This window comes from Polyodon spathula, chromosome 14 (genome assembly GCF_017654505.1).
Source record: "Polyodon spathula isolate WHYD16114869_AA chromosome 14, ASM1765450v1, whole genome shotgun sequence".
Taxonomy (NCBI): Eukaryota; Metazoa; Chordata; class Actinopteri; order Acipenseriformes; family Polyodontidae; genus Polyodon; species Polyodon spathula.
In genome coordinates, this window is record NC_054547.1 from 7,083,327 (window position 1) to 7,096,663 (window position 13,337).

General features: G+C 37.0%; 1 protein-coding gene across 3 annotated transcripts in view; it reads left to right on the plus strand.

Moving 5' to 3' along the window:
• LOC121326810 (glutamate-rich protein 3-like) overlaps positions 1–11,246 on the plus strand; it is a 21,870-nt gene extending 10,624 nt beyond the window's left edge. Inside the window, exons 11-16 of one of the 3 annotated variants that reach the window (XM_041270330.1) lie at positions 270–491; positions 931–1,422; positions 2,681–2,821; positions 4,248–4,645; positions 4,700–9,851; positions 10,067–11,246. In XM_041270330.1, coding sequence (XP_041126264.1) covers positions 270–491; positions 931–1,422; positions 2,681–2,821; positions 4,248–4,645; positions 4,700–9,814 — 6,368 coding nt within the window. In that variant the 3' untranslated portion in view covers positions 9,815–9,851; positions 10,067–11,246. Of the gene's footprint in view, positions 1–269; positions 492–930; positions 1,423–2,680; positions 2,822–4,247; positions 9,852–10,066 lie in introns of all 3 variants that reach the window. The other 2 variants (XM_041270331.1, XM_041270329.1) reach the window with 2 other exon arrangements.
• Positions 11,247–13,337: the final 2,091 nt, after the last annotated feature.

Here is a 13,337-nt window from a genome sequence, read left to right on the forward strand (position 1 = left end):
TATTATTATTATTATTATTATTATTATTATATTACATAGTGAATGGTAACGCAAGATTAATGCAAGTTCTCTTGAGAAAAACAATAAGCACCAAACATTTTGTAAGAAATTACCTCAGCCACATGCCCTCCATGGGATGTTACACAGGGTAGACTGACAAACCTCAGAAAGGAGAGACTTAAGAGACAACAAAATCATTCAACAACTGTCCAAAAAAGGCAAGCAAATTGTATTCTGCTGTCAGCTAATTAATAACATGTTGCTTTCAGAATATGATGACGATTTTGAAGTAGATGAAGCGAAGCCTGATGCAAAAGAAGAGAACAGAGAAGAGGCTGACATGAATGGAAGGTCACCAGCCCCCTCTGATGATGAAAGGGGTAATTCTGATACAAGGGAGAGCGAATATAAAGAGAAACAGAAGCACCATTCTGGCAGTGATGATGATAGAGCCAGCTACTCTGACAGTGAGGTGGAGGATAGCAAACAAGGTAGATTACCATTCTTTGATATATTTAAGTAACCCTTAGATTTGAAAACGTCCCTGTATAATTTCAGTAATGAATCCTTCAGAAACCTGTAGAAAGTACAAAGCACCTGTACTAGTGGAGTCATTGCAAAATTATTTCCTGTTCCGTTTTATTTTTTTGGCTTGCACATAAACTAAAAGGAAGGGATGTCCTTCTGTAGGGCCTTTTTCTTAATCTGACCCGAGAAGATGAACTGTAGAAGTAATCAGTGTCTTACTATCCAAGTCTCTAGTTATCTTTTCATTGTAAGTACTGATAAGTATAGATAAATTATAAACATTGCCTGACACAGTCCTTCAAATTTTATTTTTATTTATTCTGCTCAGTTCTGTTCAGAGTTTTAATGAATGTTGACAAATGTTAAAAAAAAAAAAAAAAAAAGTATGTATTATTTACATAGGTGGCAGGAGAGCAAGGCCATCTGACTCATCTAGTAGCTTGTATTCTTCAAGCAGCAGCAGAAAAGATTCAGAAAGTGACAGTGAAGGGGGAAAAGATGATGTGAAAAAAGAAGAAATCAAAGTACTCAATACTGAACCAAGAAGTGTATCGGAGTCAGCAAATGACGTGGAGGACGAGGTAAAAAATGAGCAGGCTGTATCTGACAATGACAAAGAACAACATACCCACGAAGAGGCGAAACAAATCGAGGGTGCTGAGAATATAGAAACCAACGATCAGGTTTCTGCAGAGTACCAACAAACTGGTGAGGTACCAAGGGAGAGTGCTGGGCTCACTGTTTCTGAAAGAAATGAAGCTGTTGAACAAACAGACAGCATGTATCGGCCAGAGAGTGCAAAAGACAAGGGTGGCATTACAGATTCAAAACCAGAGGCGCAAACCGAGACAGCTGTTTTTGCTGAACCTGCTGAAGCTGAAAAACAGGGTAGTGGTAAGTAGACTGGCTCATGAGAGCTGTGTGACTCTTGCATGTGACCTGGCTTTTAAGATTTTTTTTTTTTCTTTACTGTGTGCCGTTTGTTTTGTAAATTGATTTTAATTTTTCTTATGCATGTAAAATATGTTCCCACTAATTTGTCGAAGATTGAATGTGTGTATCTAAATTATCATAATATGTTATGTAAAAATCATGTCTATTTTGTTTTGATGTTACTGCTTTATAATTTCACTCTTTGCTGTTTGCTGTGGGAGACTTGGGCTTTCAGTTCTATAAGTCATGTATTTCTGTGTACAACTCAAATTCAAAATAAGCCAATTATGGCCCAAAAACAAACAAACAAACAAAAAATGACATTAGTATTCATGCCCACTAGTAATACACAGTAAAGCATATACCTAGAAGAGTCAAAATTGTGGATTGTTATAATATATAAATAAAGTTAAACTATATTTTCTATGGATTTTTCACTGAGGGACACATTTATGAAGCATTACATACGCTACATACATACATTACTCAAAACTCAATATCCCTGTAATGTTATCTAAACGAATGAGCTTTCAAATTATGTACATTCCTAGGATTATTGTTGTCTATAATAACACTTTTTTTACAACATCAAAGCTGGTTTAATTAAAAAAAAAAATAATAATAATTCTGAAGAAGTTTATAAATTGTGTTTACATGATTTTTTTTTTTGATTTTTTTTTTTACAAAATGTATATTTAATTCATTTATGGGATTCTTATTTTGAACAAATAATAAATGTAAACTGACCAAAACTAATTTAAACTTCTTTCATGATTGTGTGCAAGTGGTTATTTCCCATCACTAAACAAAATGAAAAACCATAACAAACTAAAGTAATAGCTGAAGAAGGTCTTGATTTTGAAAGCCAAGCACTAAATATTTACTAAAGATAGCGCCCGGGGTGGTTACATGAGAAACATAGATAGTCAGAATAACAAAATTATGGTATCCCATTTTGAATGTTTGTTTTGCTCACTAATTTATAAAACAGCATTTATAACATTTGCATTAGCAACAAAAGAGTACATAAAAAAAAAAGACTTTTCTGGCTTCTAGTTGTGGTTTTTTTCAGTTTGTGGATTTACCCCTGCATGAAAACTACTTGAATGTTATCCATAATTGTTAGCAGATAATGTGTCAGCCTGTAGTATTCTCTTTTAATATTTTTGATGCGTCTGTCTGCTCTTTGTTTTTTATTTTCGCTGCATTTTGTAAAAAGCCAAATCAGTAAAGGAGAAAATTGCTGATGCTATAATAAACGAGGCACGTTGCAGTTCTGAACCAGAACCAAGTGATTCCAGCACTGATGAGGATGATGAAACGACAAGACAAGCAAGAAAATCATATATAATACATATTGGTATGGTGTCTACTTTTAAGCTCAAGATTATCTTGTTTTTAAAAATAAAAAAGTAGAGAATACTGATTTTAAGGTAATGAGACTATGCCTTGTAGACAGAAAATGAAAGAGAAGCATGTGTGCGTTTTTATTTTATAAAACAAAATGTGTACCACTGACCTTAAGAGCCATGAGTATTGGCTTATGTTCCCTGTTCTAGTTAAAAAATTAAACCTATAACTTGCAAACTTGCACAGGTCCGAATGAAAATCTGTTGCAAAGTAAAAAGATGGTCTTGACAATTTACCTTCACTTTAATAAAGGCCTTAACTACTTTGCAATACAATAAATTACTTTATACAACGGCTTGGGAAAATCACAACCCTTGACTGGTTAAACTGCATCACGTGACTGCTGGAAAATTGTGTATACACACAGCTTACATGCTAATGAGACGCTTCGCACAGTGTGAATCACTACACACCACAACATTTTAAAATGCCATCACAAACTGCCATTTATTAATATCAAACCACTGCCACAAAATGAGTGACATACCACCAATTTTTCATTGATATATTTGGGAGATAAATGGTACAGCACCAAATTTCTCAGTGAAGACAGCAGTCCACCTGTACTACAGCAACTGTCAATTATTTAAGAAATGAGGCACAGACAAAAGAAATAAAAAAACAGACAAAAAAAACGCACAAAAAAACTACAACATTGGCTGTTAATGCCTCTAAAGACGCTTAATGAAAAAATATGGACAATATTAAAGAAATAATTCCCGAAAAATTCAAGAGCATTCTGAGGGAATTTTATACCAGTGTAAGAAGTACAATTGGCAACCAGTACACAGTCTCTAGTTTTTTAATGTTGAGAGCGGGACTGAAAATATTTTTTAACAGTGCTTAAACAGCATAATGTCTTTCTGTCAGTCATAAGCATAAAACTAGGACAAAACAAGTGGCTGATCCTAACAATGAAAACTTGCAGGGTTTCATGTTTGCAAAGCCTGACAACACCGGTTGAAGGGTGGACAACTTAAAACACACACACACATATATATGTAGCATATGTAGCAGCATTTTCCCTGCACACACTGAAAGCCCCTAAGCAAAGCCTGAGCAACATACCCTACTGGTACTCCTGTGAACCAGTTGGAATACATTTCCTTGCCGAAATTATGTCTAAATTTGAGCGAAGAAGCCTATCACTGAACGCGATACAAAATCGTTGCTTGAGAAGTACCCCATCTTGGGTTATAGCTTACATATTTGTATACTGCTTATAGTGACCTTGCATACTGTAATAAAAAAAATGTTAACACGCAGAATTTAAGCTGAAGTTAAGCAGAAGTATTGGCTAGTTACAGATCAATTTGTGTGTCTTATGTAAATGAACAAAACTACTGCCAGAGCTGATTGTTCACATTTTGTTCCAGATAATGAAGCGGAAGATGCAGTAGCCTTTTCATTAATGCAGATGAAAAATCAAGAAGAATCAGCAGTAAACCCTGATGAAGCACTTGTTAAAGAGGATCAAACTGAATTGGCTAAAGACACTGAAATGAAAGAAGATGAATCCCCAGAAGAAGCTCAGAAAGCAACGCAATCTGTAGGAGATAATCATGATGAGGAGAATAAGGCAGAAGAGACCGATCCCAAAGCTAAAATAGATAAGACTGAGACTGAAGTTAAACTAGGTGAGTCAGGGGCTAATGTAGAGCCTGAGACAAAGGCAGAAGAGACAGAGGCAGAGGCTAACATATATGAAGTAGACAGTGACACTAAGACAGAACAGACTGAGCCTGAGGTTAAGACAGAACAGACTGAGCCTGAGGTTAAGACAGAAAAAAAAGAGCATGAGACTAAGGCAGTGGAGGCACAGCCTGAGGCTAAGACAGAACAGACTGAGCCTGAAGGTAAGACAGAAAAGAAAGAGCATGAGACTCAGACAGAACAGACTGAGCCTGAGGTTAAGACAGAACAGACTGAGCCTGAGGTTAAGACAGAACAGACTGAGCCTGAGGCTAAGACAGAACAGACTGAGCCTGAAGGTAAGACAGAAAAGAAAGAGCATGAGGTTAAGACAGAACAGACTGAGCCTGAGGTTAAGACAGAACAGACTGAGCCTGAGGTTAAGACAGAACAGACTGAGCCTGAGGCTAAGACAGAGCAGACTGAGCCTGAAGGTAAGACAGAAAAGAAAGAGCATGAGACTCAGACAGAACAGACTGAGCCTGAGGTTAAGACAGAACAGACTGAGCCTGAGGTTAAGACAGAACAGACTGAGCCTGAAGGTAAGACAGAACAGACTGAGCCTGAGGTTAAGACAGAACAGACTGAGCCTGAGGTTAAGACAGAAAAGAAAGAGCATGAGGTTAAGACAGAACAGACTGAGCCTGAGGCTAAGACAGAACAGACTGAGCCTGAGGTTAAGACAGAAAAGAAAGAGCATGAGGTTAAGACAGAACAGACTGAGCCTGAGGTTAAGACAGAACAGACTGAGCCTGAGGCTAAGACAGAACAGACTGAGCCTGAGGTTAAGACAGAACAGACTGAGCCTGAGGCTAAGGCAGAACAGACTGAGCATGAGGGTAAGACAGAACAGACTGAGCCTGAGGTTAAGACAGAACAGACTGAGCCTGAGGTTAAGACAGAACAGACTGAGCCTGAGGTTAAGACAGAACAGACTGAGCCTGAGGGTAAGACAGAACAGACTGAGCCTGAAGGTAAGACAGAACAGACTGAGCCTGAAGGTAAGACAGAACAGACTGAGCCTGAGGCTAAGACAGAACAGACTGAGCCTGAAGGTAAGACAGAACAGACTGAGCCTGAGGTTAAGACAGAACAGACTGAGCCTGAAGGTAAGACAGAACAGACTGAGCCTGAGGGTAAGATAGAAATGGAGCCTGAGGCTAATACATTGGAAGCAGAGCCTGAGGCTAAGACAGTGGAGACAGAGCTTGAGGCTAAAATAGTGGAGCCAGAGTCTAAGTCTAAGACAGTGGAGACAGAATCTAAGGCTAACACAGAAGCAGAGGCAGAGTCTAAGACAGAAGAGGCAGAGGCATACACTGAGACACTGAAGGAAGAGCCTGATGCTAAGATAGAAGAAACTGAGACTAAAGCAGTAGAGAAAGATCCTGAGAGTAAGACAGAGGAGGCGAAGACAGAAAAGACAGGATTTGAGGCCAAGACAGTGGAGGATAAGCCTGAAGCTCAGACAAAAGAAACTGAGACTAAAATAGCAGAGGAAGAATCTGAGGGTCAGGCAGAAGAGACACAGCCTGAGGCAAAGGTAATGGATGCAGAATCTGTGTATAAAGAGCCTAAGGCTGAGTCGGAAAAGACTGAGGCTGAAGTAGTAGAGTCAGAGACTGAGGCTAAGGTAGGGGAGGCAGGGCCTGAGACTATGACAGTGGAGGTACAGCCTGAGGCTAAGGCAGAAGAGACAGAGTCTGGAGCTAAAGTAGAAGAGGCAGGTGTTAAAAGAGCAGAAGAGGTAGGAGAGGTCATTCCAGAGATAAAGGCAGGAGAAGTAGCACCTGGAGATAAAGTAACAGAGATGGAAATTAAAGCAGAAGAAGCTAAAAGTGAGTCTAAGGCTGAAGAGGTGGGGACTGAAGGTAAAGCAAGAGAAGCAGTGCCCCAGGCTAAGGCAAAAGAGGAAGCATCTGAGGCTAATGTAAAAGATACAGAAGATATTATCTCTGAGATTAAAGTACAAGAGATAAAAACTAAATCTGAGATACATCTGGTTGAAGATACAGGAGCTGGTGTAGATATCAAAACAGAAGAGGCAAAATCTAAGCCTAAAATAGCGAAGGCAGAATCTGAAGCACAAGCGACAAAACTAGAAACAATGGTAAAGGTAGAGTCAGAGCATGAGACTCAAGTAGAAAATGCAGAGGCTGTGCTCAAGGTACAAGAGGGAGGGAGTGAGACTAATGTAGCAAAGGGAGACACTGATGCTAAAGCAGACGAGGTTAAGGATAAAGTAGGAGAGGCAGAGCATATGCCTGAGACTAAAATAGAAGAAATTGAGTCTGGGGTAAAAGCAGAGGAAATTAAAGCTATAGCAGTAAAGGAAGAACTAAAACCTGTAGAAAAGTCTAAAACTGATGCTAAAGTAGATGAGGCTAAAAGTGATGCTAAAGTAGAAGAGGTTGAAAGTGATGCTAAAGCAGAAGAGGCTGAAACCAATAGTAAAGAAGAAGAGGCTGAAACCGATGCTAAAGTAGAAGAGGCTAAAAGTGATGCTAAAGTAGAAGAGGTTGAAAGTGATGCTAAAATAGAAGAGGTTGAAAGTGATGCTAAAGTAGAAGAGGCTGAAACCGATGCTAAAGTAGAAGAGGCTAAAAGTGATGCTAAAGTAGAAGAGACTAAAAGTGATGCTAAAGTAGAAGAGGCTGAAACCGATGGTAAAGTAGAAGAGACTGAAACCAATGCTAAAGTAGAAGAGGCTAAAAGTGATGCTAAAGTAGAAGAGACTAAAAGTGATGCTAAAGAAGAAGAGGCTGAAACCGATGGTAAAGAAGAAGAGGCTGAAACCAATGCTAAAGTAGGAGAGGCTGAAACTGATGCTAAAGTAGAAGAGGCTAAAAGTGATGCTAAAGTAGAAGAGGTTGAAAGTGATGCTAAAGTAGAAGAGACTAAAAGTGATGCTAAAGTAAAAGAGGCTGAAACCGATGGTAAAGTAGAAGAGACTGAAACCGATGCTAAAGTAGAAGAGGCTAAAAGTGATGCTAAAGTAGAAGAGGTTGAAACCAGTGCTAAAGTAGAAGAGGCTGAAACCGATGGTAAAGTAGAAAACATTGAAACTAATGCTAAAGTAGAAGAGACTGAAACTGATGCTAAAGTAGAAGAGGCTGAAAGTCATGCTAAAGTAGAAGAGGCAGATGCTAATGATAAAGTAGAAGAGGCTGCAAACGATGCTAAAGTAGAAGAGGCTGAAAGTGATGCTAAAGTAGGAGAGGCTGAAACTGATGCTAAAGTAGAAGAGGCTGAAAGTGGTGATAAAGTAGAAGAGGCTGAAAGTGATGCTAAAGTAGAAGAGGTTGAAACCATTGCTAAAGTAGAAAAGGCTGAAAGTGATGCTAAAGTAGAAGAGGTTGAAACCATTGCTAAAGTAGAAGAGGCTGAAAGTGGTGATAAAGTAGAAGCGGTTGAAACCATTGCTAAAGTAGAAGAGGCTGAAAGTGGTGATAAAGTAGAAGAGGCTGAAAACCATGCTAAAGTAGAAGAGGCTGAAACCAATGGTAAAGTAGAAGAGACTGAAACTGATGCTAAAATAGGAGAGGCTGAAACCGATGGTAAAGTAGAAGAGGCTAAAAGTGATGCTAAAGTAGAAGAGGCTGAAACCGATGCTAAAGTAGAAGAGGCTGAAACTGATGCTAAAGTAGAAGAGGCTGAAACCGATGCTAAAGTAGGAGAGGCTGAAACCAATGCTAAAGTAGAAGAGGCTGAAAGTGGTGATAAAGTAGAAGAGGCTGAAACCAGTGCTAAAGTAGAAGAGGCTGAAAGTGGTGATAAAGTAGAAGAGGCTGATACTAATGATAAAGTAGAAGAGATTGAAACTGATACTAAAGTAGAAGAGGCTGAAAGTGATGATAAAGTAGAAGAGATTGAAACTAATGCTAAAGTCGAAGAGACTGAAGCTGATGCTAAAGTAGAAGAGGCTGAACCCAGTGGTAAAGTAGAAAAGATTGAAACTAATGCTAAAGTAGAAGAGGCTGAAACTGATGCTAAAGTAGAAGAGGCTGAAACTGGTGCCAAAGTAGAAGAGGCTGAAACCGATGGTAAAGTAGAAAACATTGAAACTAATGCTAAAGTAGAAGAGACTGAAACTGATGCTAAAGTAGAAGAGGCTGAAAGTCATGCTAAAGTAGAAGAGGCAGATGCTAATGATAAAGTAGAAGAGGCTGCAAACGATGCTAAAGTAGAAGAGGCTGAAAGTGATGCTAAAGTAGGAGAGGCTGAAACCAGTGCTAAAATAGAAGAGGCTGATACTAATGATAAAGGAGAAGAGATTGAAACTGATACTAAAGTAAAAGAGGCTGATACCAATGATAAAGTAGAAGAGGCTGAAACTGATGTTAAAGTAGAAGAGACTGAAACTGATGCTAAAGTAGAAGGGACTGAAACTGGTGCTACAGTAGAAGAGGCTGATATTAACGATAAAGTAGAAGAGGCTGATACTAACGATAAAGTAGAAGAGGTTGAAACCGATGCTAAAGTAGAAGAAGCTGATGCTAAAGTTGAAAAGGCAAAGTCTGAGGCTACAATAGAAAAGGATGAGGCTAAGGCAGAAGAAGGGGAGCCTGAGGCGATAGCAAAAGAGCTGTATGTTAAAGTAGAAGAGGCAGATTGTAAAGCACCAGAAGCACAGCCTGCAGCTAAAACATTAGTGCCAGAGCCAGATGATGAAGTAAAAGAGAGAGAGACATTGGCTAAAGAAGAAATGGCACTGTCTGAGGTAAAAGTAGAAACGGCTGAGGCTATAGAAGCAGTAGAGTCAGATAAGCACACAGAGGCATCATCTGAGGCTAAGGCAGAAGAGGCAGATGTTAAAGAAGCAAAGGCAGACCCAGAAATAGTCACTAAGGCTAACATAGTGGCTGATTCAGATGATAAGGCAGTGAATACGTTTAAATCTGGGACTAAAGAAGGAAAGACAGAGAATGTGGATAATACAGAAAGTGTGGAGTCTGGAGCTGAAGCAGCTGAAGCTAAAGTGAAAGAGACCGAAGCTGAGGCAGATTATGACTGTAAACTAAAAGAGGCAGAACAACATGAATCTGAATCAGAGACTAAAGTAGAAAATATAAAATCCGGGGACGTCAAAGAACAGTCTACTGGAAAAATACAAAATGGTTTTGAGACCAAAAAGCCTGGGATTGTGGATTATGAAACATCTGTAGAAGAAATAAACACATCTCTGGAATCTGACAATAACTTAAAAAGGGAAGAAAACAAGATGGACAGGTATGCCCTAGAAAAGGAGTAATATAAAACCCTCTGAAATCTCCCACTACAGGCACAAGGTAATAATTGCAATTATTGTATACTTGAAGTCCATTATTGCTTAAAAATATTCAGTTATCATCTGTTAATAGTAATAATGAATCATGTTATTTTTTATTTCAAAGAAAAGTGTGTGGGTGCTGAAATGTGCCAGAAAAAAAAAAAAAAAACGTTTACTGTTCTATTTTGAATTTCGTGGTGCCTTTTTGTTTATTGATTTGTTTTTGTTCCATAGGTTGATTAACAAGAGTTGTTTTCTGACTGAGACACAGAGGAAGGTTTGGTGTATTCTTCAAGCACAATACTGGATTAGTAATGCTATAATACAATATAATACAATATGGATTATTAATGCTCAAACAACTTTGACCAATTTTTAAAAATGTTCAGCTGAACCAAACATTTAAATGTACTTATTTTCATTTATTTTCTGAAACACAAAGTGGCTATGAAATGTGTACAGTAAGATGGTTTGAAAGCAGTAAATAAGTCGGAGGCTTAAAATGAAGTTGTCACATCTGAGTGTAAAAGTGTCCGTGATTATGAACACATTTATTACCTGACACCAAAATGTTTACCTCCGAATAGTTGGATATTGTACGTAGGTTCTATAAATGTAAAAGTTGCTATTTCATTTTTTTAAATCTAAGATGTTCAATTTGTAGCCATTTTATACCATTAGTGTTAAGTATTTCTTTAACCCTTATCAAACCTATTAAGACTGCATGGAATACGATCCTTGAAAGTTGAAATTCCTCTGTACAGCTTGACTCATACTGGACATTGGAAACTATTAGTATGAATCAATCAATACCTCACTGCAGCCATGTAATACTGTACCGATCTGAAATACAACAACGTAGTTTAATGATCACATTTATTTGTGATTGTGCTGTGGGGGAAAAAATGTTTTGTTTGTTGTGACTTGATCAAGAGTGAAACCGAATGAAAAACTTGAATTAGAGATTTTTGCCCTTTTCTTTAAAATTGCAGGAAGGTCAAAGCTTCCAGTTTTATTTTTTTAATAAATATTTTGCACTAAATAGCACTTTTTACCTGTAGTATTCAGAGACAAATACACTCAATGATGTGCACTTATGCCCTTAATCTACAGGCTCTACAACTTAATAAGAGTAATGTATTTTTATATGTTTGAATTGTTTACTGAAGGCTGGAGTATTCAATTTTTTATTACCAAAACAAGTAAATAATGTGCATTTATTGTGCAATATTCTGCCTTAGAAACTTTGACGAGTGGTTACCTAACTTTCTGAATGTAATTGAGGTTAATTATTCCCGTTTCCTTTGTAACAGTAACCCGTTTGCAAAAACAGTGTTTCTAATAGATACTGTTAATGTATTTATTGATCAACCTTAAAATAGTAATATATGAATATGCATTTATTCATTTCTATATTTACTGGGAAAAAAACAACACAATTATATATATATATATATATATATATATATATATATATATATATATATATATATATATATATATATATATATGTATGTGTGTGTGTGTGTGTGTGTGTGTATATGTGTTTGGTTACAAGTATTTTTTCATAGTACATATGTTTAAATGTATTTGAATCATAAGAACACATTTTTCAGCAGGCCATACATACAATCACATTATGTTACCTCCATATTTATAATAACTGTCAGTTATTATTGCGGAACGATTTTTTATTTTTTTTGTGTGTGTTTTTAATTTTCCTTTGTTAGGATTGCAATTCTGACTACTTGAATATAAATGTGTATTGCAGACATTTTGTGTCACTTTTGTTTTGTTTCCAGTGTCAGTTTGGTATCTGAAACAAGCCCTTTCAAAACATGGGATAAATACTGAAAACATAAAGAAACATTTGCATTCTACTAGCTGTATACTTTCATAATTGATGTCCTTTATTGTACTTTATTGTGCAGACTGTTTCATTTTTGATTACTCAGTTGTTCAGTACTAAAGGTACAATACGTTCATTAAAATGCTGCTGCTGCTATTTTGGATGACTTTTTTTAATAGTGGGACAAAGTATAAGCCATGCATGCACATAGTGTGTGCATGGCTTATATATACACACACACACTATGTATATATTTCTCAAGCTTAAGTATTGTTTTTGTGTTTGTTTTTTGAAGAAACTGAATGCAGTTTATTGTATTGCATACTTTGTTGATTGCTTATAAAATTTGTGTTCAATAAAAACAATCAATAACTTTTTTTTTTACTTTTACTTTTTTAACAACCCTACAACATAAAAATAATTGAAATACACTTCCTTTGGCTCCCACCAGATTGACAGTTTTATTGACCATGCTATTCAGAGTAAGCATCACGCTGAAAAGATCAATGAAAGCCTTCCAAAATGTTACCAGCTTTCTTGCTGGAAAGTCAGTTGCTGTCCTCAAAGCTACCATTACTGCTGCAGGAATGGAATTGCATGGTGCTCATGGGATCAGTTACATACCCTGTTGAAAAAGGAGTCAGTACAAACTTGAAGTACAGTATGCGCTGTTTACAAACATTTTACTGCTTATTTTCAATCCTTTTTTTCTGACTATTGTAAAAATTATATACAAGCCACATTATACATAACGTAAGGGCCATTTTTAATACATTAGAAAAATTAAAAAATAAAAGTACCTACATAACCTGAGAATACAAGACACAGATAAAAAAAAATACAATCTATAAACTGCTGCACAGGGGAAATTATACAGTACAGGCAGCAAATCAGTATACACTTGTAAAAACCCACAGCACACTGTCAAACATACCTCTTATCCCCTATGTTTTTTAACAATAAAATATCGTCTATATAATCACTAACTTAAACAGCTGCTAATTGCTTAATGTACTATAAACTGCCCTCATCATTAAAAAGATATAAAGAGGATTACAATTTATATGGCAGCAAAACTTCAGCTGATCTGTATGTGGGGACTCAGTTTACTGGAAACCTATACAAAGTGGCCCGAACGTTCCTCAGTTCATCCAATAAGAGTCCTTGCGAAGATCAGCACTCAGCTGATTCATGAATCATTTGTAAAATAAGTAACACGTGTTAATACCGTGTTGAGCTTTTGACAGGAACGGACAAACAGTCTAATGATGAAGTTTGACTTGATCATTGATAGATAGTTTGTAGCAATGAACAATAACTTGGACATGAACAAGCAAACTCTCTAGTTCAGTCAGCCTCTCTACACAGGATTCCATAAGGAGAGGGGACTGAAGTGATATATAACTGATATTTCACAATCAATAATGCATGCGTTTGGAACCATCACAAGATGACATGTTACTCCTAACAATGTTAAAGGTGGCTCACCATACTTTTCACCAGATATTAAACTGCTAAAAAAAAAAAAATTGCATAATTGTCCTTCTTTAAGTGCTTACATATAACCAATGTCATGTGCTATTTATTTCAGCAAGTTATAAAGCAGTCCTGAATTGGTATTAATGTGCCTTTGAGTATATTTCATTAAAGTTGCGT